Source organism: Rhineura floridana, chromosome 4 (assembly GCF_030035675.1).
Source record: "Rhineura floridana isolate rRhiFlo1 chromosome 4, rRhiFlo1.hap2, whole genome shotgun sequence".
NCBI classification, from domain to species: domain Eukaryota; kingdom Metazoa; phylum Chordata; class Lepidosauria; order Squamata; family Rhineuridae; genus Rhineura; species Rhineura floridana.
The window spans coordinates 10,662,223-10,688,090 of NC_084483.1; the positions used below are offsets into that span (position 1 = coordinate 10,662,223).

Below are 25,868 nucleotides of genomic sequence, written 5' to 3' on the forward strand. Positions count from 1 at the left end.
GTCCCTGGTGGTGCCTAGTGAAAGGCAGTAGCCACAAGCAGGTAGGAACCTGACAGGGAGAACCAGGGAAGGGCGTCACTGAGGCCATTTATGGTCATTTGACTCATTGGTCTTCATTTTGCCCAACTGTATGTGTATGAAGAATATGCTAACAAAACTGTTCCATGCAAAAGATTGGGCAACTAAATTCTTCAAGTTGTCTAACAACAATGGTTTAGTTGCAGCTAGATAAAGGATATAAATTCTCTCTATAAAAAAAGCAAATCTTTTGAAAGTCTGTAACCATCCATAGGATAAAATTGAGAACTATCTTTGGGGGTACTATACAATAGCCAGTATGAAATATTATGGGCAGTATCCTCAAATGGGCCTTGTTGGCATAACACAGAAATGTCAATTTTTGGCATGATACCAGGGATGTGTGATACAAACATATTTTGCAAACTGCCTGATAATGCACAACTGGCAGCCTTTATGCTGTGGCAGTGTTCACTATAACAGATTCCTTCCACGATGGAAATAAATTATCTTATTTATCATTAAGAACTTTTTAATGTTATAGTTATTTTATATCACTTTTGCCATTTCGATTTTTTTTAGTTATGCTAATCGATCTATCTAGTGTCTTGTTCAAACAAACGACATCTTGGGATATAAAGCCACTACCAACGCATGGAGGATTCCATCAGTTCTTACACTCTCGACGTCACAGTAGCGAATTCTCTTACAGATCTGTCCTATCTATGCACTTTTATTACGTCCCAGTGTGCGTTCAACGAGCCTTACAGCCAAGCGCAACGTATTGCTGCGCGTTTCATCAGACGCTTGCGAAGAGCGCACGCCTGGAAACTTCTAAAAACTTCGCCACCAATTGCAAAACGTGGGTCTTAGTGAGCCTACGAAAAGGGAACTTCCTGTCCCGCCTCCTTGTGATGCCATCAATCAATCAACCTTCACTCTTTGACCTTGGAGCGTGCGGCTGTCTCCCAAAGACCAATAAAGCTGTTCGAGGAAAGTGCCTGTTGTACAAGAACCATTTTCGTGTTTCTTCTTAAAGACAAGTAGGGGGAAAAAATCCAGAAACCAATCTACAACAAACATTTCGTGTGTTTAATACGATACTGGGGAGTATTTTTTCCGAGGCGCTTCTGACTGCGTCATTCTGACAGGCGCTTTGCTGCGACAGGCATAGAAAATTGGAGGACCCCACCGCTCACGCCCCCTCTCCTTACCCACGTGGGCTAGAGACTTCCAGAAAGGAGTAGTAGCAGCCTCGCGCGTCTCCTTTCCTCGCAGGCTCCTTGTGCGGCCTTATTCTTCCTACACCATGTTGAGCGCCGCCCGCTTGCTGGTTCTGCGCCGCGGAGGGAGCGTCCCCGGGCCTGCTCAGGTGAGACATTCTGGACGAAACGGCGGGAGGGGGGAGACGAAGGCAGGCTGGACGGATGGACTGACCACAGCGGTTGGTTCCTTCCCGGACAGGAGGAAACAAGCATGTGCAGATGGCCCCGCTGATGCCCTTCAGTATTTGGTGCCCGGGAGTCACCTACTACCTTTGGTGGATAATTTGCTGATAGACATGCGTGCCATGAGTGTATTTAATAAGATCTGGCGGGTATTTTCTTTGGCTTGTAATGCCCGAGAACGGATTTGGGTTGGGGGCGGTAGGTCTGAATAATTTAGTTACCTTTACTGTCAGTGGTTTTTCCCCTGTGTAATGTTTGGAGCCAGACAGATTCTTGTCTGAGTTGGGGCATCAGCCATCTCTAGTGACCGCAGAACCCTGTACTGCTAAACGTTGCGTGAGAACACGTGAACCTTTGCCGGTTTTCAATTTAATTGCCTTTACTTCTGTGTAAAGCTACCAATTTGGCATGTAGGTGAAATCATGGTGATAATTCAGCCAGGTAGGATTTCTCTTTTGATCTTCGTTAATGTTATGTACGGAATAATTTCAGTAAAGCTCGCACGTTGTTTTGTGGTATTTTGAGTGGTCTGATAAAAGTATTGCCGTAACATGGATTTTGGAATTTTTATGGGCCAAAACAGGCACCTTTGGCTTTTAAAGAATATATTTATTTATTTATTAAACTTGTATACCGCCCCATAGCCGAAGGTCTCTGGGCGGTTTACAACAACTAAAAACAAATACAATTTAAAATACATCTTTTAAAAACAACTTAAAACACAATTTAAAAATTTAAAACAATATAGAACCTTAGTAAGTGCAGCATTTAATCATCCAAAGAGATAAAAATCTGAAGAGGTATATATAAAAATTCCACACTTTTCAGAAAGTGGGAATGGTAAAAACAGCCAGCAAAATTAGTCTACACACTCATTTTGGGGCCTACATGCTGTATGACCAAACTGGCTTCTGTTGAAATAGTAATTGTAAGATGGGAAATGCTTAGAAATGAAAAGTAGTATCCCTGAAATTAGTACTGTTTGTAAGAAATTGTCCCTAGAAAGCAGAATTGCCTGGGGTGTTCTCTTAAGGCTAAGGCTGAATTTTTGTGTAAGGTAATTGGGACTTGTTTCCGAATAAACATCGTAGGACCAGGATGTAAATCTATTGTAGCAGATAGGGCAATCAAAACTAGAAAAGTCAGGAGGTTTACCAAAATGAAGCATTCATCAGGCTTTCAATTGATAGAATCTGTGTAGGAGAGCATGCTTTTTGAGTTTTAAGAACACTAAGAATGGTGGTAGAAGAGGGCACATTTTCATTGTAGTAGCTCTTTACAAATGTGTTTTATCAGCTTCATTTGTCTTACAGGTTTTCTGGAATGGTGTAAGTCAAGATCTCCTCAGAGCTGTAACAAGCAGGAAATACGCGTAAGTAACGTAGCTGAACAGATTAGTATTTATCTTGTTGAAATGGCAGTGTGTATTGACAGTGCAGAGCAGATCCCTATTTTGACATTAAGAGTTTCATAAAGATGGCAATTTGTTCTTCAGGTGTAATCATTTAAGGATGCCCTGTTTAAAAACTTCTGGCTTTGGAAAAGTTATTGTGATGTCCAGGGCCCCATGTGTGGTATGAAGCCCATACATTTGTTGAGAATTCTGAAAGAATCTCTTGCACCACAAGTAGAGAGGTGACCACATATAAAAGGAAATTGGGGTGAGGGGGCTGAGAATTGGAAATGTTGGGAGATGTTGACAGTTACGTTGGGAAAGCATACAAAACAAATATTTCTGTACTAGCCTCTCTTTCTGGTGTCATTTGAAAGGGAAAAAAGTCAGTGTTGGGAAATATATATTCTTACTCAAGAAAAAATTTAATCCCTTTTCTGGGCGTGGATTGTGGTTGGACAAAAACTTGAAAGATCCTTGCTTTTTCTTGAAAGATTCTAGTATTTTCCCTTTTTTATTATTTTTATAGAACTATCTATATGCATGGTGCTTTACAGTGTACAAAACGACATGTCTGAGCCCTAAGGGGTTTATACTGTATAGTTCATTAACTGAAGAAAATGGAATTGGAGGCAGAAATAAACAGGAGACTTATAATTTATTTACACTAGGGCAGGTATGGGAAACTTTTTGTCCTCCAGATGTTGCTGAACTACAACTCTTTCAAGTTTTTGTCTAATTACCATCCATATCCCAGCAAGCAAGGCCAGTGGCCAGGGATGATAGGAGTTGGAGTTCAGTGGCAACTGGAGGGCAAGGCACGAATTAAAAAGGTGGTCTTTGAGAAAGACTGTATGAGAGAGGTGGCATCGTGCAGGCATTCTGGGAGGCAATTCTATGCATAAGGAGCAGCAGGGAGGAAAGAGCAGAATTGTTTGAGCAGGAGGCTACTGGGGGTAGGTGCAACTGGACAGAAAGGTCATAGATAGCGGAAGTATTGGGATAAGAACAGAAAGGTGGAGGGGGCAAGGCCATGTTGAACATTGGAAGGCAAGAAGTTTGTACTATATTTGAGAGCAAATGGGAAACCATTATAAGGATTTAAGGGGGGGCTGCATAGTTGGATCAATGGGTGAGATGAATTATTTTGGCAACAAAGCGCTGCATAGAGTTGAGAAATCTCAACTCCCCCATCGCCTCGGGTGCTTGTTCCTTCATGTGTGCGTATGCTGTTTTCTAAGATACTCCATGGTGTTCACCTCCCCTCTGTTTTTCTCCAACAGCTAGCCAGTATTCTGTGTCTGTGGAACATGCTGATCCCCATTGGGTTGTATTGGGGGTGGTTCTTCCTTTTGGTTTTTTCCCCTAAAGATTTGTTGGCCTTTGCACATCTTGGGGTCCTCCTGAGACTTGCTTGTGTGTAAGAGGTGCTGTTTTGGCTATGTAAGAACCCACATTTAGCTATCGGGTTACTGGCCGTTGATAAAACGCCCTCCCCCAATGATTGGCTGCCTTTGTTCTAAAATCTCTTCAGGCAGTATTGCTCGAGAGAGGGGTTTAAATTAGTTTTACTGTGTACATCTTTGAAGAGCACCTCTTCCCTCCCAGAAGATGGGAGCAGATCTGTAGCTCTTCACAGTAGGCTCTACCCGTGTGCTGTTTGGGTGGAGGGCACTGCTGCAAGGGACCTAGGTCACTCCTAGATTCTCTCTGGCTAGTGTAGAAGAAGACTGGCTCCTTTCGAGCTCTACCTCATATATTATGTGACACGGCAATAGCAGCAACGGATATGTACTATAGTGTGAATCCCCATGTGTGGTATTGTATGGCCACTCTGCTCTCAACGCCCCCCCCTTGATGACCTAAACCCTAGCTTTGCCTATGAAATGCTAGAACCAGTGTAAGTGTAGATAACGTTTGTACTTTATGTGCGTGCATTAAATGTTTATGCTGAATTGATTCCTTGGTATAAATTAGAAAGTAGAATAAAAAATACCATTTTATTCTAATTTTTGTTGTATTACAGTTCAATCAGTTTTCTAGGTATAGTTGGAATTAAGTGTTTATGATACAGTTGGAAGATCGTGCTTGATTATAGTAGGCTTATTGCTTTTATGGCTTGGGAGAAAGTAAAAAAAATCCTTGTTCAATTGCCTGTTCGTGCATGCATTATATTGCTTAAAAACTTTGGAGACACAAAAATTATGCTACTTGTTGAGTAAGTAAGGATAGTCACTGACATGAATACCAGAATCATTTTAAAGCTTGTTGTTTAAAAATCCAACTTAAATTTACCTTTTAGCTCAGAAGCAATCAAAGGAGCTGTCATTGGCATTGATCTTGGCACAACCAACTCTTGCGTGGCAGTCATGGAAGGAAAGCAAGCAAAAGTGAGTTAGAAATAATTGTTTATCCAGCTTACTGCCTTTTAAATACTGCCTTTTAAAAATACGTACCCTGTTTTTAAACAAACTTTCCCCACAAACCAGCTTACAATTTCAAAGAAAAATCATCAGCTCCTGGTGATAAAATATAATAATACAATTATGGTTTCAGCTAGAGTAACTCTTAAACATTGGTTTTTTATCTTGTGTAGGTGCTAGAAAACTCAGAAGGTGCCAGAACGACTCCTTCTGTTGTAGCATTTTCAAATGATGGTGAGCGATTGGTTGGCATGCCAGCTAAACGACAAGCTGTCACTAATCCCCACAATACCTTCTATGCAACCAAACGGCTAATTGGGCGGCGATATGATGATTCGGAAGTGCAGAAAGATATGTAAGGAAACTTACCTTTTGAAATAATAACATTATACTAATGTGTGCTACAAACCTAAATGCATTTCCATTTGTAGAGCTGTTCCAATTGTAGTTGTATAATTCCAGCGATTGCCTAAATAATACCTACATGAAATATGTGAGGGCTGGTCTGTATGCTAATGTGTCGATATAACTGTGACAGTATAGCTTCTGTAGGTGTTGCTAGCGGGAGGTGTGGAGAGTTATGATGGCTTTGTTATTAAATCACATGCTTGGTTTTCTGGGGTAAATAAAAAAAGAAGGAATTCAGGTGAGATGGTGTTTGTGTATACGACTATCATAACTTTTGAGTCTGTGAGCGCTCTCATCTTCCTTTTGAGAAGGGGCAGGGAACAGAAAAATAGTCTTATATTCTGCCTGCAAAACTGTTAAACAGGGCACCATTCCTAAGCCTGCATTGGAGAGCCATACCTTTCCTCTCCAACTTTAGAATGAAAAGTTCTCTAGATGGAGGGGAACAGAGACTAAGCTACCATTAGCACTACACCATGGAAACATTGTGGAATGCTGTAATAGCAGGGATTGGGAACCTGTGGCCCTTCTAAATATTGTTGGACTCCAACTCCCATCAGCATAAGCCACCATGGCAGGTAGTCTGGGATGATGGCAGTTGCAGTCCATCAACATCTGAATAGTTGCAGGTTCCACATCCCTGCTGTAATTAATCACCGAACCTTATTAATGGAATAGTTTGATAAAAAGCAGAGATAGGGAACCGTGTTTTTGGTTCTGCATGCCAGATCCTCTGGCCCTACCTCCATGGACTGTCAGGCACTTGCAAGGGGCTGTGGGAAGGGCTTGAGCATAGGGCTGGCAAAGCACTCTGCAGTGGCTCCCACCCAACAGCCACTGCCTGTCAGGTGTTTGGGAACTCTTGTGCAAAGCTAACTGTCTGGCACTTGGAACCCACCCTGCACCCCAAGTGGGCAAGATTACCCTCCCCCTGCCCATCAGCTGATGTCACCTGCCCATTGGAGTGATGTCAACTGATGAGACTGGTTTCAGCAAAATGGCCTCCCAGGCCAAATTGGAACCCCTAGAGGCAGGGCTGTGGAGTTGGTACGCCAAACCTTCGACTCCGACTCCTCTATTTTTCTGCTGTCCGACTCTGACTCCACCCAAAATTGCTTCCAACTCCACAGCCCTGGAAAGGGCTGTAAATGTCTTTTTAAATTGGAGGCTCTCATTTTTATCGCTGCCTGAATATGCGCTGATCTTGGCATCACAGCATTTGTCTTCATCTGGGTCCTGTGTCACACACTGACACACAAAATGTTTTCCATCTTGAGTTACGGTGAAATGCTCAACTACAGCTGACTTCATGGGAAGCTTCTTTGACATTTTGAATTTGTATTTTAAAAAATTTGTCAATCAAAATTTATTTTGAAGTCAGTGTCGGTACATTTCTTCTGACTCCACCCAAAATTGCTTCTGACTCCACAACCCTAGAGGGCCAAGATTGGCTGATGGACTGGAGGTTCCCCACTCCTCATATAAGAGTTTAGGGATGGTTTTATAGTGAACCATCCTCATACTTTAAAAATTCTGCTTCTGCCAACTTTGATATTTCATTAAAGAGCAATACCAATGAAGTGATTGCAATGATAGCTGATTAATCTGTTGCTATAGACACTAACCTTTTGAAAATACTTACACTTTCAGCAAAAATGTTTCTTTTAAAATTGTCCGTGCTTCTAATGGTGATGCCTGGGTAGAATCTCATGGAAAGCTGTATTCTCCAAGCCAGATTGGTGCTTTCATATTAATGAAGATGAAAGAAACTGCAGGTTTGTACAGAAGAACGTTTGAGGTGGACTGTGTGAAGGAGAGGGACCGAGCATCCCAGGTCTAACCCTGTAGGGCACACTGCGGGCAGCAGGTCTTCTGTCTCATTGCTCTTACCACACTCACTCCGATCAGCCTACATCAGGGTGATTTAGGTGTCTTACAAATTATTTACCTGGAAAAAGGGAGGCTGCCAGCTAAGTTTCCACGCTGGTCCAACATCAGCCCATCTTCCCTTCTTGCTAATTTGAAGCCTTACACTTGACTTGAGTGCTGTGAGCAGCAGGGAAGGAGTTCTGTCTTTTGGGTGATATGGATTCCAGTCAAGCCCCAAGTTCAAATTAAGTTTATTAAATATTATAATGGAAAGAAGAGAGAGAGGCAGTGAGTATACACAATAAAAGGAAGTAAAATAGTTCACTGAGCTTCCTAAACCTGTACTGAGCAGCCTTGGGTAGCGGGCATGCTTATAGAGAGAGATGGCTACTTTGGCATTCTGTGGAGCCTCTTGATGGCTAGGAAGTGATAAAGCATAGGAGAAAATATTCCTTGTTTTATACTGTCTAATCAAGAGGGTCTTGGGTGACAGCTCAGGACTGATCCACCAAAGAGATGAGTTGATTGGGGTGGGTGGAAGCCGCCTGGAAGCAAGTAATGTCTGAGGAAAAAGGCGAACAATGCTGGGAATGACCTTGGGAAATTGAGAAATAGAAGGGATATTGATCAGTCTTTCCCTGCCAGAGACATACGTGGATTTAAAAGAGGTTACGAGAAAACAGAAGCTTTCAAGAGGTAGTGTCTAGTTGTTCCAGTTGTGGGTATGAGGATCTTAAAGTGACAAGTCTTCTGGGTTCAGATCTCTGCCACAGACTAGGATTAAGAAATGCAGATAATATTGGCACTCTGGGTTTTGAATTGCATGCTGAACAGCTGCTGTTAGACATGTTACTGGATCAATCTTGATAGATGTAATAACTGATCCAGCATAATTAAGAAACTAGTCTAGAAGGGGACTCCCTCACAAAGCGGGGCTATCAGACTTGAAATCTTGTGTATGTGTAGCTTGCCAGGTAAGGCCTGTTCTCTTGGTTGTTTAAAAAGCTCTAAGATGTCTGTATAAATGTCAGAGCCAACAAGCTGTGAAATCTACATGGTGATACTGCACTTGATGCCCCACTTTTTTGAAATGCTGGAACCGCTTCATCTACTTTTAGAGCATCAGCCCCTGTCCATGCATTCATCCACTCATTGCATCCATCATGTTCCCATATTGCACACATGCTATGAAGCGATTGTGCAGAATGGCCATTGTTTAGAAATGCCTCTGAATTTAATACTACTGGGGGAGACAGGCAATTTAAATTTTTAATAAACTTGTGGTGAAATCTTGCCATAAGTGTCATGTTAAAATAAAACTACTTAACTTGCAGTTAAGATCCTCCGTGGCGCAGAGTGGTAAACTGCGGTAACGCAGGCGAAGCTCTGCTCACGGCCAGAGTTCGATTCCAACGGAAGGAGGAAGTCGAATCTCCGGTAAGGGGTTGAGGTCCACTCAGCCTTCCATCCATCCGTGGTTGGTAAAATGAGTAGCCAGCATATGCTGGGGGGTAAAGAAAGGCTGGGGACGGAACTGGCAATCCCACCCCATATATACGGTCTGCCTAGTAAACGTCACAAGACGTCACCCTCGCACTACAAGTGCGGGGACACCTTTACCTTTTAACTTGCAGTTACTGCTTTTAAGTTCGTAAGTTTTTAAATGAAAAAACCAAAACAGCGTGTTCTAACAAAGTTGTGGCACTGTGTCTTAAGAGATTTGTTAGTGTCAGTTTGTAACAAAGGGGAGCTAGATTCAAATTTTGCTCAGATATGAAGCTCACTGATAGCGACCTTGGGCCAGTCACAGTCACCCAAAGGTGGCGAATGGGGCAGTTTCTTATATGCCACCCTGAACTCTTTGAGGGAAAGCAAAATACAAGTCGTTCAAAAAGAAATTTGCTCCCATTGTTTAGTCTAAAGTGTTGCTACATATATTTCGGTAGCCAGAAGCCTCCTGGATTAGAACCTCTGGTTTGAAGGCGTCTTAATAGAGGCTTATTTTAATTGATGCTTTCTACTTCCTAGAAAATTATCTGGGGCATCCGGCAAAAAATGCTGTCATCACAGTCCCTGCTTATTTCAACGATTCTCAGAGGCAGGTAAGGTTACGGAGATCTGAATTTCCTTTGTCTGTATGGCTGCTTCCAATGTCTGGTATTCTGCAGCGGTAGTATGTATGGGTTACTTTCCCACATATATTCCTCCGTGGGCATGTTAATGCCAGAACTCCAAAATCCATGTGACTCCATTAGGAACATAGGAAGCTGCCTTACACTGTGAATCAGACTATTGGCCCACCTAGCTCCGTATTAGCCACACTGACTGGCAGGGACTCTGTAGGGTTCCTGAAGAGAGGCAGTCTCAGTCCTGCTTGGTATTAAACCTGAGGCCTTCTACTTGCAAAGCAGATGTTCTGCTAGGGCCCTTCCCCGCTATAGTTGTTTCACAAGAGTTACCTAAAAAGCAGTTCTGCAGTGGAAAAACTGGCCTTTTAGTGTGCACAAATGATGTTTTAATATGCTATTCTTTCATTCCAAGGCAACTAAAGATGCCGGGCAGATTGCTGGGTTGAATGTATTGAGAGTGATAAATGAGCCCACAGCTGCAGCACTAGCCTATGGCTTGGACAAGGCTGAAGACAAAGTGTAAGTATATAGTAATCTCATACAGTTTCTAAAACTCCTTCCTATCTTCTGGAAGCTTGAGCTCTATTATTTTCTTGTTTCTTAGTAGGTCAAATCAGTGTATTGGCTCTTCTAGTTGGTGGCTTCTGGGCATAGCTGAGTAGTGAGATTGGTTTTTGACAGCATGGCTGCTTCCTGCAATTTTGAGGCAAGCAGTGGAATTTGAAGATTTTCTAGCATACTTTCAAATGAAGTCCTCTTTGCTCAACATAGCAAAATATAATCTGCTTTTTAACAGGTGTAGGGCAAAAGCTGAAATTGGTGGCATTTCCGCTTCTATTCAGCTACTAAGAGTCCAGAAGCCTTAATGCCAAATAGTTAGCTGTCCTTGTTAGAAATGAACCCATTCCTGGTACTTGCCTTACATGAAATGGCTTTTGCTTGGCATTACTTATCAAATTAAGATTAAATAGATAATGCTGTAATAACTGACATGCTCTGAAGTGCTAAGATTTCAAGTAGCTGAGTGAGGCAGCTACCACAGCCTTACTCCTTGAAGATGTTCGTCTCTTATTTATCAGAGGAAATAGAGGCCCTTCATCATAGTTGGACTGAAGGCACTGATGTGCATTCTTTTTCCTCTAGTATTGCAGTCTATGACTTGGGTGGTGGCACTTTCGATATTTCTGTTTTGGAAATTCAGAAGGGAGTCTTTGAGGTCAAATCCACCAATGGTGACACTTTCTTGGGTGGCGAAGACTTCGACCAGGCCTTGTTGCAGCATATTGTAAAAGAGTTCAAAAGAGAGGTAAGCAGTTTGTATTTCATAGTCTGGAGTTGAAGCAACCTCCCAGGAGTGCTTTCAAACGTAAGTTTAAACTACCTTGAAAAAGATGAGACCTGCACAAATCTGTTAGCACTGTGTTTGAGAAATAGCTGAAACCGCAGAGTGGTTTCTGAGACAAAGGGGTGTCCGCTCTGCTCTCTTGCCGCAACCCTAGATGACTTTTCTGTGAAGTATGTCTTCATCTTGTGAGTGTAGCAGGGAGATGGAAGTATATGATGTTGTGTTTACTAGAATGTAATTATCTCAGGGCCAGTGCACATTTTACAGCGGTGGGCATGTTTGCTGCATTTGTCTCACAAAGTGTGAAGGGAAGATGCATGTCTCTGAATACTTGGGCACATGGTGAGTCTGTGCTGAAGTGCTGTGTTTGGCCATGGCACCCTGCCACTCGTTGCCTGCATGTTCAAGAGCCGTGGATCTCCTTCATGCACTATGGTTGCAGCTGCGCTTTCCATCCTTGCACAGGTATTATTATTATTTATTTATTTAATTTGTATCCCGCCCTTCCTCCCAGCAGGAGCCTACATTGAGGCTACAGTGGAGATAGAAGAAAAGGCAAATGGCTGAGCACACTGTTCATGTATGCAAAGCAGTCCGCAGAAATAGCTGCCTCCCTTTATGCATACAGCTAGAATTCATTGAACTGTCAGTCCCAGTTTTGCTAGTCACATCCGAGAAAGTTTCGTGAAAAGCCGAATCCTGATTCATCAGAGTTGCTTGATGAGACAATAAATGTAAAGACTTGGGAGATCACTGGATGTGTGATGAGTGGATTCCTTGGTGCTGCCTGTATGTTAACATTAACAGTCACTTAACAGCACTTTCACCATGTGCCAAAGTATTTGGAGACATGCATCTCCCCTTCACTCTCTCTCTCACTCATTCACACATAATGTATATTGTAGCAGTAGAAAGTTTTTCCTGTCAATGCAATTGAAATAGGAATAGAGGTAGGTCAGGAGTGATATTTTGAGAACCAGATTGCAACTTGGATGGGACTGGAAATGATTGCCTGGGAACCAGGGCTGTGGAGTCGGTACGCCAAACCTTCGACTCCTCTATTTTTCTTCTGTCCAACTTCAACTCCCCTATTTTTCTACTGTCTGACTCCGACTCCACCCAAAATTGCTTCTTGTCAATCAGAATTTATTTGGAAATCAGAGTCAGTACATTTCTACTGACTCCAACTCCACCCAAAATTGCTTCTGACTCCATGACTCCAACTCCACAGCCCTGCTGGGAACGCTTGAGAGCAGACTCATGTACCAAGATAGAGCTACGGTCTGATATTAGTAGCTGGAGTGAAGCATAAAATTAATGTTCTTCAAATGGGAATTTAAATTCAAATGGGAATTAAAAAAATAAATTCCCAGCCTTGCTTATTCAAGATCTTCTATTGAAAATTAGAAAATTGGCTCAAATCAGGTAATTTTCTGTATTGCACCTCAAAGTGCTTTAAGTTGTTGATAGTGCTTTATGTGGTCACGTGTGCAAATTAATGTTGTCAGTGCTATTGCGTAGAGCAGTCTGATCTTGAAAGGCCAGTTTGAATATTGAATGTGCAAGAGACTGGATCTTTTCATTTTAAGTCTTTGCCCCAATGATATACGACTATGAATATGCACGCTTGTCATTTTCTCTTTCAGACAGGTGTTGATCTGACTAAAGACAACATGGCTCTACAGAGAGTGAGGGAAGCCTCAGAAAAAGCAAAGTGTGAACTCTCTTCTTCAGTCCAGGTGAGTATATGAATTATACAACTTGCATGTGTTACTGCTGGTCCAGACTCGTGCATTTTATTTTTTAATTGGGGAGAACCAATGCAAAACTGTAGTTTAGTATAATTTTAGTGCTTAGAAAAGCAAAGTTAAACTCCTACATCATTATCATGGGACAATTAGGTTAGGCTTATAATGACAGTGACAAGTGCTGCTTGTGATAAAGAAATACCAGTGAAATTCAGCAGCTGGGATTATCAATGGGGGTTGTTCAGATTACCAGGGGCAAGGAGGAGACTTGTCCTCCACTGAAATAGAGCAGAATTAATCCATCCACTTGTATGGATGAAGGCTACCATTAATGTGTCTAAACAGAGGCCAAAATGCAGAACATGTACAATACAGTGATTAGAAAGACTCCAAATGTTGATGACTGCCATGCCTGCCTTTTTCACAGAGAACTAGCTATTACTGAAGGGAAAAAACAATGGTGATTTTTGGGTGGATATTCTGCCCAGGAAAAAACATGTGAGGTATCATATAATTGGAGCTCATGATGACTAGAGAACACTTGTTCTTGTGCTCTTAATTGTATGGAAGTATACAGTAGGGCCCTGCTTTTCAGCATTCCGCTAATACGGCGGCTTTCAGTTAGAGTAAGGCCCCACTCATACGGCTCTTGTTCCACTTTTATGGCGTTTTTTGGGCATCGGCGCCATTTTATTGACAGAGTTCCGCTTTTCAGCGGGTTTCGCCTTTAGGCGGGGGTCTGGAACGTAACCCGCCATATGAGTGGGGCCCTACTGTACTTTTCAGTCAAGCATTGCTGTATCATGAGTAAGAGGCCTTTATTCTGGACTTTCTTTCTGTATTACGGGTCTGTGACTGTAAGTTTTAAAATAAATAAGTAAGAGGCCTTTGCTGTTTGACCAGTGAACTTCTCTGTGACTACGAAGGAAGATTTCTATAGGCTTTAACAATAATAATACATTGTGACTTTCTTCAAACCAAGCCAAACTTTGTAACATGCAAAGTCCATCTTGACTCTTGCCTGGATGGAATAAATTGAATAGTAATTTGGTTACGTTTAAAGACTCCGGGGGGGAGAAAGGGTCCAGTGGCATTCAAATCAGAATGGGTGCTGTTGTTCTTGTCTTCTCTCTAATGGTTGATATTCTTTGTATTGCAGACGGACATTAACTTGCCATACCTTACTATGGATGCTTCGGGACCAAAGCATTTGAATATGAAGCTGACTCGCTCTCAGTTTGAAGGGATTGTAGCTGATCTAATTAGGAGGACAGTAGCGCCTTGCCAGAAAGCCATGCAGGATGCTGAAGTCAGCAAGAGTGACATTGGCGAAGTTATCTTAGTTGGTGGCATGACCAGAATGCCTAAGGTATAGTAGCTTCCCTGTGACTTAATATACCTGGGCCCCTCAAAGCCCCCCCTCTTCTTCTTGGAACCTGTGAAGTGCCCTTTGGATCTTGCTTAGATCTTAATAAAGCAAAAGTGACTGGAATGTGAGGGTTGGTATAAAATGAAATATTACCCTTGACACACATTCTTCTGCTGCCTTTGCCACTCACTTCTTCGCCTGTTAAACTTTTACTAAGTCTAGAGAGCTTGGATTTACGATATGTTTAGCAGTTCTTTGAGGTCTTAAGTGTGGAATGAGAGAACGTGCCCAGAGGCTTGGGCGTGATTGTTTGAAGGTTCTAGAAATAGCTTCATTTAGCACTGAAGTGCTGGGAGGGTTCTTCAGCTTGAAGGGTGGGGGAGAAGAGCTGTGACATTTTGGCATGAAATCAGTCCCTCGTTTCAAAGTGTGATGATTATGTAAAGGATGCTGTCAGGCCAATGGGCAAATGTTTCATAATTTTTCTCCCTCTCTATATGGGATGGAGATATAAAGGGGAAGGGAAAAATGTTTTTTTTCCCCATTTTCCCCCAAAGGCTTTTTATTTTGTTTTTCTGGAAAATTTGAGAAATTGAAAAAAGTGGGGCTATGACTTGTAAAGAGGCGTAGAAGCTTGTTTCAATCTGGGCAAGCCTTCATTTATTAGATATCCATGATAAATATGATACCAGTATGATAGGGATAGCTCTTCTTTTTTTCTGGAAATGAACACAGAGTCTGCTTGACTCTGTGGAGGACTGGAAGAAACATAATAATTTTCAGAATATATAATAACTGTCTTTTTATACTACAGTACTGATGGCCTCTCGTGTTTTTACTGGTTTTTGCCTGCTCATAAACTGGCAAGATAAAAAATAACACTAGGTTCCTTACAGTTTAGCAGCTTGTAACACCAGTTGTAACAAAATAAAAAAGTAAATTTAATTTTTAACTGTTGCCTGAATAAATGGTATTTTGAATGTACCAAACATGACAATTTAATAGCAAACAGTTACGCATAATACATTTTATGTTCCTAAAGTAACAAAATGATGTTTCAGTCTGTAAAGGGCTCTTTCAAAAGTATCCTATATTTTCACATTTCCACATTTTTTGGAAAACAACACAAAGCTTTCACATTTCTAGAAATTTTACATTTCATGGGATTGGATATGTTTGTCCTCCTGTAACAGAGAGTGGCGTTTTTTTCAATAATGTGTATCTGTGGTTCCTAAACTTCCTCCCCATAGGCCGCTTGAAAATTGCTGAAGGTCTTGGCGGACCACTGTGTTGTATGATTTTTAATTGTATTTTTATTGCTTCTTTTTAATTGTATTACAGTTTGTATTCTGCTAAATTTAAATTGCAACACAATACCAGGGCTGTGGAGTCAGAGTTGTGGAGTCGGAAGCAATTTTGGGTGGAGTCAGAGTCAGTAGAAATGTACTGACTCTGACTTCAAAATAAAATCAATATTTTAATATTAATTAATATTAATTTATGAAGGAGTCAGAGTTGGAGTCAGACAGTAGAAAAATTAATATACATTTGCCATTTATGATGGAGTCGGAGTCGGACAGTAGAAAAATAGACGAGTCGGAGTCGAAGGTTTGACATACTGACTCCTCAGCCCTGCACAATACAATAAAATATAAGAAATAAAAGAAGGAATTAAAATGCAATTAAAAATAAATATGAATATATAATGCAGACATGCTGTGGACCAGTTGAAAAAAGCTTTCCACAGTTTGGGAACCGCTGGTGTATATGAATTTCAAAGGTGCTGCTCCTTATTAGGACTAGACAGCAATGCAGAGTGTATAGAGGTGTTATGTGTCCAGAGGTTTCATGTCCAGGAAGTGGGGAGTTGGCTTGTTCTGGATTGGGCTGTACTCCCCTGGAAGCAGCAGGTCTGCAGCTTGGGGGGTACTCCTGGATCCAACATTGTCACTATAGGCTCAGGTGGCCTCAGTGGTTAGGAGTGTCTTTCCCCAGCTCTGTTTGGTTCACCAGCTGCGGCCCCTTTTGGACAGAGATGATTTGGCCACAGTACTCCATGCTGTGGTAACTTCCAGATTGGATTATTGCAGTGCGCTCTACGTGGGGCTGCCCTTGAAGACGACTCAGAAACATCAACTGGTCCAAAATGTAGCAGCCGGATTACTGGCTGGGGTTGACTTTCGACTTCATATGTGACCCCTGTTTTAAAACAGCTGCATTGGTTGCCAGTTTGTTTCTGAGCTTAGTGAAAGGTGCTCACACTAGTGTTTAAAGCTCTTAAATGACTTAAATCCCCAATATCTGAAAGACTGCCTCCTTCCCTACAGACCCTCTCAGATGTTGAGATCAGCAAAGGGGGCCCTTCTGGTTCCGCCACCCTCAGAAGCTCAGGGTGGTGGTGGCTTGGGAGAGGGCCTTCTCTGTGGCAGCCCCTAGGTTTTGGGGCTCCCTCCCCACTGAGGTGCATCTGGCAACTTCACTCTATAATTGTAGGCAAATATTGAAGACATACCTCTTTACCCTGACCTTTGATACCCAAGTCATTTACTTTTAGGACCCACCCTATTTTGGGATTTTAGGTTGTTTTTAAAGTGTTTTAATGTCATATTTTAAAATTGTTGTAACCTGTTCTGGGACCCTTGGGTGAAGGAGGTGTAACAAATAATGATGATGATATTGTTGCTAGAATTGGAAAGCTCTGGCAATGAGTCTAATGTACAGTGAATTGCAGCTGCAGTGTCAAGTGCTGTGACCTTTCCCAAAAATATTAACTGACGTGCATGTGTGTCCATTCAGGTGCAGCAGACTGTCCAGGACATGTTTGGCCGTGCTCCTAGCAAAGCAGTTAATCCTGATGAAGCTGTTGCTATTGGTGCTGCCATCCAAGGAGGCGTGCTGGCTGGTGATGTTACTGATGTGCTGCTGCTGGATGTGACTCCTCTTTCCCTGGGTATTGAGACTCTAGGAGGAGTTTTCACTAAGCTCATTAACAGGAATACTACTATTCCAACAAAAAAGAGCCAGGTGTGTGTAAGAGAGAGTCTGTTCTAAATCTTGTCCTGTGAAATAGTCCTGTTTTGTACCATGGTTTGTGCTGTTTCCCCCACCCACCCAAAACCCACCTTCCTGTTCCTCTTGGCCTATTAAGAGAGCGTCATCTTCCTGTTGTTTGTGCTCAGAATTCAGAATAGTGTGAAAGAACTGAGGATTTTTTTAAATTTGCAGGCTATAGGACTAAGCCGCTGCTGCACTATGGCAGTGGTTGTGATTGATTGATTGATTTCTTAAAGATATAATTGGTGTCTGCTGGCTAGCCATATAAGAGAACCTTACATAAGCCACGGATATACTTTTGGGGGGGGATGGGGAGGAGTTGAAGATCCATTGGGAACACTGACATGTCTTATAACTCTATCATATAAAGTACTTTTTCCAGAATTTTAATGGTGTGCTAGTATGGATTTTGCTTTCCAGCAGCTAATACAGCAGAGGCTGTGATAGGTGCAGTACTATTTGGAAGAAACCGCTTTGTCACCTCTTGGTTTGGCTACCTTACTTTTATTTTGTCTTTTCCCCTGGCTGATATTTCATTACATAACACTCCTGTATAATACTGCCAACATCAAATGTGCTTCATTTCAACAGGTGTTTTCTACAGCTGCTGATGGACAGACTCAGGTGGAGATCAAAGTCCATCAGGGTGAGAGGGAAATGGCTACTGACAATAAGCTACTTGGCCAGTTCACTTTGGTATGTTAGATATTTTTGTCTACAGTAATAGTATGAAAGTTATATAATGTCATTGAATTCTGCCTGTTAGCTTTGAAGGACATTACTGCATGAAAATACAAACTTTTCCTACAACAGAAAACAGAATAGCTTCTCATTTTTATGCCTACCTAAATTAATAGCATCTTCTCTTAACAACAGTTAATTTTCAAGTATTGTTAAAGAATGCAGATAGTTAACACTGCTCTAAAAGGGATTTATTTCATCCATATTCCCACTGTAGATTTTCTGTACAGGATCTACCTACTGAGGGTGATCACCAACTAAGTCATACTTGGAGTAGATCCATTGAAATGAATGGGTCAACTGGGAGTACAACTGACATTGGATATTGCTCTAAGTGTGTAGTCATAGCCCAGAAGAGTAGCACAAGAACACAGGAAACTGCTATTGGTTCATCTAGCTTCAGTGTTGTCTGCACTGGGTGCAACTCACTTAGAGTTGCAGGCATGAGTCTTTCTGCCCTGCTTATGGATGCCAGGGATTGAACTTTGGAGCTTTTGTGTGCAAAGCATGTGCTATGTCACTGAGTGACAGTCCCAACTCAGCAGTAATCTATAAATTGTTGGGATCTGCTTGTGGTACTTGCATCAGCAGCCCAAAGTTGTTGGGAAGGTATCTCTCAAATAAAACCTGTCTGACTCTAAATGAGTTAGTCTTGTGGAAACGTTTAGTAGTAGGTGATAGTACTTTTTGTGTGATGCTGCTTCAGTAAATAAGTAGTTGAATCAGAAGTTGATCTCTGTGATGTTTGTTATTAATTGCACAATGTGGTAAAGCTTGCAATAATTGTGCCCTCTGAGTTATGAGCAGCACTTTTTTAATTCCAGGTTGGGATTCCGCCAGCTCCACGGGGAGTTCCCCAAATTGAGGTCACTTTTGACATTGATGCCAATGGAATTGTTCATGTTTCTGCAAAAGATAAAGGCACAGGACGGGAACAACAGAGTGAGTGGCCTCGGTGTTTCTTTAAAGAGAAGGGAAATCTGGATGAACAAAGTTGCTGCAGTCTGTGGTGGGCAGATGTAGTAAAGGGAAATACTATAATAAACGCCTGGGTAGAAAAGAAAATCTAGATAAAAAGGTGACACTAGCATATAATTTCTGTCAAGCTAAAACTTGGCAAACATTTAGGGTGTATTCCATTTGAGCTTTTAACTGTTTTGGAAGCTTTTGATAAGAGCTCTGAGCTTTGGTAGAACCAGGCATTGTGTGCTGTGATGCTGTTATCAACACATCATTCTGAAAACTTGTGTTGAAAATTTCCGACTGAGCACTTACACAACTGAAAAACTGGCTTTGAGATCTATTAGGAGACATAGTGGTGTATCCAGTGCTTTGTGAGCAGTATTGCGCTGGTGCAACTGGACTTTCCCTTTCTCTCATCTCCCTGGATGCCCCAAAAATCTGCTCCAGAGAATCCCCCAACCCTTGGGAGCAGATTTGAGGGACTGCTGCAGGGGTAAAGAGCAGGTGGTTCTGTTGGGCAAGTGGAAGTGTGTTGCAAGAGCAGAAAGGCAGTATTTGATGCAATTCATAGGCTTTTGTTCCTGAAGATGGCAACAATGGATGAGGGCCAGTGAACTGAGTCTGAATCCTAGCAAGATGGAGGCGCTGTGGGTTGGTGGTTCCTGAGTTTGGATAATTTGGATGGGGTCGTACACCCTCTGAAAGACCAGGTCCATAGTCTGGGGATGCTCCTGGATCCATCTTTGTCGCTAGATGCCCAGGTGACCTCCATGGCTAGGAGTGCCTTTACCAGCTTCGGCTGGTAAGACAGCTGTGGCTGTTTCTGGACCGGGATAGCCTGACCGCTCTTGTCCATGCACTGGTAACCTCCAGGCTGGATTACTGTAATGTACTCTATGTGGGGTTGCCCTTGAGGTTGGTCCGGAAGTTGCAGCTGGTGCAAAATGCTCCGGCGAGACTACTCACTGGGGCAGGGTATCGTCAACATGTTGCCCCGCTGCTGAAAGAATGGAAAAGGCTGTCTTATCCCTTATATACCCAGTAAATCACTGCGCTCTGCAGGTGAGGGCCTCCTGCAGATACCATCTTATCAGGAGGTCCATTCTGCACAATATAGGAAACGGACCTTTAGTGTGGCAGCACCTACCCTGTGGAATTCCCTCCCCTTAAATATTAGACAGGTGCCATCTCTGTTATCTTTTCGGTGCCTGTTGAAGATCTTTCTGCTTCAACAAGCCTTTTAAGTTGAGACCTATTCCAGTCTGCGTCTGTGTTGGAATTTCTTTTTAATATGTTCTTAAACCTTCTTTTTATAAGTGTTTTTAATCTTAGACAAAGCTGTTTTTAAGAAACATTTTTGAAGATGTTTTGTTTTAATGTGTTTAAAGTTTGTTTTTATGATGTTTTAAAGTTTTTAGTGCTTTTGTTTGCTGCCTTGGGCTCCTGCTGGAAGGGTGGGATATAAATCAAATAATTAATAAATAAACAATGCATCAGATAGTGGAAAATGCTGAATTATGTAAGAGGCCTGTAGCTCTTTAAAGAATGATGATGAAACAAATTTTAAGATATGGAGAAAAAAAATATTTTTGACAACTTTTTTAGAATTTAAATTTAAATTAAGTAACTTAAATGAGAGCACATATGTTGATTTGTTAATCTAGAATAAACCATAAAAGGAGGGGCAAAATCTGTATGATCTTTCACATGTAAAACATATTTCTAGCCCTAAATGGCCCTGTGTGTGTATCTATCCCTGCCGTACATGTGCCAGGTTGGTTTACAGGTGACATTCTCTAAACACAATTATCTTTTTGTATTTATGTAGTTGTGATCCAGTCTTCTGGTGGTCTTAGCAAAGATGATATTGAAAACATGGTGAAAAATGCAGAGAAATATGCAGAAGAAGACAGGCGAAGAAAGGTAACTTTATAGTGACTCTTTCTACCTTCCTCAGTCTGAAATCTTGGTTCCCAATGCAAACATGTCTTGAGAGAACTTTTGAGCTGACATCTAGGTTGCCAAGCTAAAATGGGTATTATGCTCACTTGTCAAAATTTGTGAATTCGTAGAAATGAAGCATTTCTTCGCTGTAAGAGTTGAGCATCCTGAGAGCCAGTTGGGGAGAATGTCTTCCTGATGCCTAGTTCTATGTGAGTTTTGGAGTCCTGGATGATATGGGCACAAATGGGGTATTAACATACTAAGTTGTTGCTTTACTCAGGAACGTGTTGAAGCTGTAAACATGGCAGAAGGAATCATCCATGATACAGAGTCCAAAATGGAAGAGTTCAAAGATCAGCTGCCTGCTGATGAGGTAGGTGTTCTGCCTGGTGGTGAAGGAATTGCTGTCCTCTGTCTCAATCTAAAATTAATGAATGTTGATTTGACACACTGCCTGGGCATGTACTGAATTCTTTTGTTCAGAACACTCAAAATTCTTTCTAAACTGTGTAATCCTCTGTATAGTAATTTCCTAGTTGTGCTAATTTGTCACTGAAGATACTGAGCAGCATATGATAATGAAAGAGACTTTGAAACAACTCGTGATCTTTTATTTTCATCCCAGAAAGACTTTAGTAGAGATTATCAATACAGACTAAAAAAGAAAAACTTGTAAGCTTTGGGGTATGGGGCTAGTATCCCCTGTGTGCAGAAAGGTTGCTGGAAACCCATAAAGGGGGGCTGATCAACTGGGGGTGGAGGTAATCCTAAGTATCCAATGCTGTTCTCTCAATAACTGCTGATGTTGCTGAAATTCATGATCCTTTCTTGAAGTAACAAACTTTGGTGATTTGTAGCATTCACCTCATATATGAAGCAAGTGGTACAGCTCCTGCTTCTCTCCAATCTCCTTCTGGCTGTTTCCCCCCCTGCTCCTCTGTCAGTGCAGGAAGGGGGAGAGGATTTTATCCCCTCCTCCTGTGCCTGACGCTGATTTTTATGGCAAGACTGGTACATTGGGAACGTAGTTTTTCCAGTGCACCTGAGTTGCCGTTGTTGCATGAGGCAGGAGAGAGACGTCCCCGCTGCCAGCAGGGCATTAGCAAGATAAGCAGGTAAAAGAAGGGATCGGACAAAGTTGCACTCCTAATAATGCTGTTGTGGGCTTGATTTGGGATTGCGGGGAAAAGCATTTTCGCTTAGCCCGACTGCAGATTGAGCTGGGTTGGATTCACTGATTGTTTGTTGTCATTTAGTTAAACTGACTGGATAAAAATAATACACTCTTACTTAGCAGCTAAGCAGTGTTGTTTGAAATGTTGCTGCTTGTTACAGCGTTAGAGCTTCAGCTCTCCAAACACCCATAAAAGCCACAATTCAGATCTTTGTCTATTTTTAGTAACTGTATGCTGAACTATATATATTTTTGGGGAGTCCTCACCTCTCCCCGGTTTTCTCCCCAAAGAACTCAAAGCAACTGACACACAGTCCCCAGGCGGGCTCCCTCCCATCCTGCCATTGCCAAGGATCAGATCTGCTTAGCATTAACAGTAACTGAGGCAGTCAGTCTGCCAGAGTTGTGCTGCACCTGTGACGGGTCTCACATGATTGAATGCAGTTCCAGAACAGACACACTTGCAGCACGTTGAAAACTAGCATTTCAGGGAGATGCATTCTAGCCTAGCTTTCTTCTTGGAATGCTTGTTTGGTGCGTGCAGGCAATATGGAGAAGCATTTGATCGTAACCTCATGTAGAGCACAGCCTAGGCACAGGATGACCACCTAAATGGGAACTAGGCCAATGCCATGCCCTTCCTGGGCTTGATACTTGGTGAGGTTGGGAAGAAGATACTCTTGCAGCCCTCACCACCCAAGAGCTGAGAGAGCAGACAGTAGAATCTGTGGGTAGCAGGAGAAGTCCTGCTGGTTCAGATGAGGCAGCTACGCAGTGATGACATGCCTCGGCAGTCCACTCCTACTCTTCAAAGCATGACATCAAGGCTTCTTGTAACACTGTACTTGCTTCAGTACAGTTAATCGCCCACCTTCTTAGAGTTACAAAGACACCTCTGTTACAATAGTCTCTATGCCTATATAGTCCCTTCTCAGTGCCAAAATTGGGAATGGGATGGGGGATATTGACTAATGGTACAGAGGCTGATGCAGAACCATAATGTTATTTTTATCTCTGCTCTCCCAACCAACAGCAGGGATTTTGGAATAACTACAGGGCAGCACAACTTTAAACTTCAGTCATCAGCAGCAGGACCTAGATTAAAAGCAACGTATTGCAAGGCTTGTGATTTGTTATTAGCTGATGCACTGGAGTGCAGTAAGGCAGCTTGGTTTCCATCTCCCCTGCCTCCCGGTGAAGATACCAATAAGACTTGCTCACGTGAGCAGTGCAGTAGCGTCTTAATTTCTGCATCTCCCCCAATGAGAGCTGACTGTACCTTGCTAATCACGGCAGGCAGTGTGGCTTTACTGTGGTTAAGAGCAACTTTGACAAATGCTGAAAGGGTTACTGATGGTTTTTTTCTTCTGCAATTGCTTTATAGTGCAACAGACTGAAAGAAGAAATTGCAAAAATGCGAGAGCTGCTGGCTCGTAAAGATAGTGAAACAGGCGAGAACATCAAGCAAGCAGCATCCACCCTTCAGCAAGCATCCCTGAAACTGTTTGAAATGGCCTACAAAAAGGTAGGAGGAGGGCAGCATGATGGGGAAGAGGGGGGCAGGTTTGAAATCCCTGAAATATGTGCGCTCCTGAGCTTGACAAGAAATGGCCAGTTGAGTAAAGGAAACTAAGCCAAGCCAGTGGGTCAGACTGTGAGCGCTATTGCTGGATGCTGCTGATCATAGCTGAAAATGTTGTTTACTTCAATGTTTTCTTTTGTAGTCATCAATTTTGGATTTCTGGTTAACTAACCACCTATATACAGAACAGTAGTTGGTTTGGATGTTTATCCTCTGCAAAATACCCCGAGTTATAAAGGGATGCATGTTGAGTTCTGGTGAGCAGAGTAGGAAATTCCAGGCCCCTCAGCTGAGTGCAGTAGCAGTACTCCCTCAGCTGTATTACATCCACCTTCTGCGTAGAGCTATCCTGTGGAGCTAGTGAGTTCATAGTCTCTTGGCTCCTGCGCGTATAGCATCACAGGACTGCTATGACTTGCAGATTAAATTGCTCACAACTGCACAAACTTGCTTTTCAAACAATCAGCTGTGAGAGAGTGCTCCCATGGGTGGGGGTGATTAGTGACTCTCTTTGGGAGAGTTGTTTGCCATTAGTAAAAGGTAGTGGCTTGCCCCTTCTGGGGGAAAAATTGAGGCATTTAAGTGGTGTAAATTGGTGAGGGTCAGTCAAAATTTCTTTTCAGTCAACTCCCTTCCTTGTCCCCTCACACTTCAAATGTGTGTGTGGTTTGCTCCTTTCATATTCAGAGATTTTCTGTTAGGGATGTGTCACTGCCGTTATGAGAGTAACATGACCTCTTGATTCAAGAGTCTTCAAAGAAGTTAAGAGGATCACAGTTAAAATTGTGGTTTTCAGAAGACAGTAACCGGAGGGAGGGTACTCTTGACACAAGGAGTAAAAACTCGTTTAGTCCCAACCAGCTCACTAGAGTAAAAGGAATTTCATGCAACTGTGCCTTGCTGAGCGCTAACACTGCACTTTCCCCTTCTCTTCAGATGGCATCAGAGCGGGAGAGTTCTGGAAGTTCTGAGAGTTCTGGGAGCTCTGGGGATCAGAAGGAGGAAAAACAATAACTCATGTCTTGCATAGACTGGAGCAGGAAGAGGACAATGTTCCAAAGCTTGGGAGCCAAGGGACCTTCCTGAGCAGCTGTGGGCAGATTTATGTCTTACTGTGTTTTTGCAGTATTCTATACATAATTTACTGAATGTATAAATTTAGTGAAGGTGTCCTACTAGTGAAATTATCACCTGATAAAAACTTATGCAAGACAAACACACACACACCCCAAGGTCAGTGACATTTTTCAACTGCATCCTGAGGATTCATGGAGCTCTTGTTGAGGAGCAGTAGTAAGCATAGCAGTATTTTCTGAAGGTTTAGAAACAGTGTCTCACAAATTGAGGCAACGAGTCCTGATGCCTGAATAGTGCAAATTCCACCCTTAATAATGGATCCTCCTTTTGGGAACAGATTTCTGCTTTAGTGTGAAGGGATTGTAATGGGGCCTGGGTTAAGCAGAGACAGGGCTATCTGCTTTGGTAAAGAATATGCGGATCTGCACCTTAGCTTAGTATCCTTGTCTGAAAGAAAGTGGATTGTTTTAATGTAGCTGTAGCTATATCAGTAAGGCTACTCCGAAGTTCTACGCACAGCTTGTCTAGGCGTTCTGCTCTGCCCAGTGTCTCTCCTTGCAGGAAAAACGGCTTCCCTATTAATAAAATGTTCTTTCTTGATCAATCCTGTGTGTTTAAAAATAAAAGCACGTTAGTATCTCAGACACCCCCAACATGCTCTTGCTACCTGTCTTTACCCATATGAGATTACATACATACAAGAGATTTCAAATGAATGTTTTGAAAGATCCCATCGCAGGAGTACAGTTTGTACACTTCCCTTTTCCTTTTGTTCAGTGCACCACTTTATACAGGTTGCTCCTGAGGAAGCCAGGAACCATTCAGAGATTTACACCTTCAAGTATGTGTGGACATTTCTGGTATGGGTGTACTGGAGTTTCACAGAAGTGATTTGCCATGTGGATCTGGCCCTGCATAATTTGACCTCAGCTGCAGCTATGTCATTCTGAGTAATGTATTTAGTGAGCCAAATAAAAATATATAATGATTAAATCATCGTTAGAGTGGGCTCTATTAACAATAAGTCTGATCGCTGCCATAAATGGCATCCACAGCTTACCATCAAGTTAGAAGCAATGTCCCACACTGCAGCTAATGCTGCCTCACTAGCCCATCCCTATTACAGGAGAATTCTAACACACAATTAAATTTTAGCAGATTAATTGCTTATTGTGTGATACAT

The 25,868-nt window shown here is 42.2% G+C and overlaps 1 protein-coding gene and 1 non-coding gene across 2 annotated transcripts; both read left to right on the plus strand.

Annotated features, from left to right (window-relative positions):
• The first annotated feature begins 1,227 nt into the window (after nucleotides 1–1,227).
• On the plus strand, nucleotides 1,228–25,678 carry HSPA9 (heat shock protein family A (Hsp70) member 9). The gene is made up of 17 exons (XM_061622463.1): nucleotides 1,228–1,390; nucleotides 2,780–2,838; nucleotides 5,162–5,249; nucleotides 5,456–5,637; nucleotides 7,341–7,465; nucleotides 9,588–9,661; nucleotides 10,101–10,207; nucleotides 10,832–10,994; nucleotides 12,680–12,772; nucleotides 13,941–14,150; nucleotides 16,947–17,174; nucleotides 17,796–17,900; nucleotides 18,770–18,887; nucleotides 20,737–20,831; nucleotides 21,133–21,225; nucleotides 23,411–23,551; nucleotides 24,545–25,678. Exons 1-17 carry the CDS (start codon nucleotides 1,328–1,330, stop codon nucleotides 24,620–24,622), a joined length of 2,022 nt encoding a protein of 673 aa, XP_061478447.1. The 5' UTR covers nucleotides 1,228–1,327; the 3' UTR covers nucleotides 24,623–25,678.
• Nucleotides 19,152–19,217, plus strand: LOC133384742 (small nucleolar RNA SNORD63). The gene has a single exon (XR_009762671.1). It is a non-coding gene; the product is annotated as a small nucleolar RNA SNORD63 (small nucleolar RNA).
• Nucleotides 25,679–25,868: the final 190 nt, after the last annotated feature.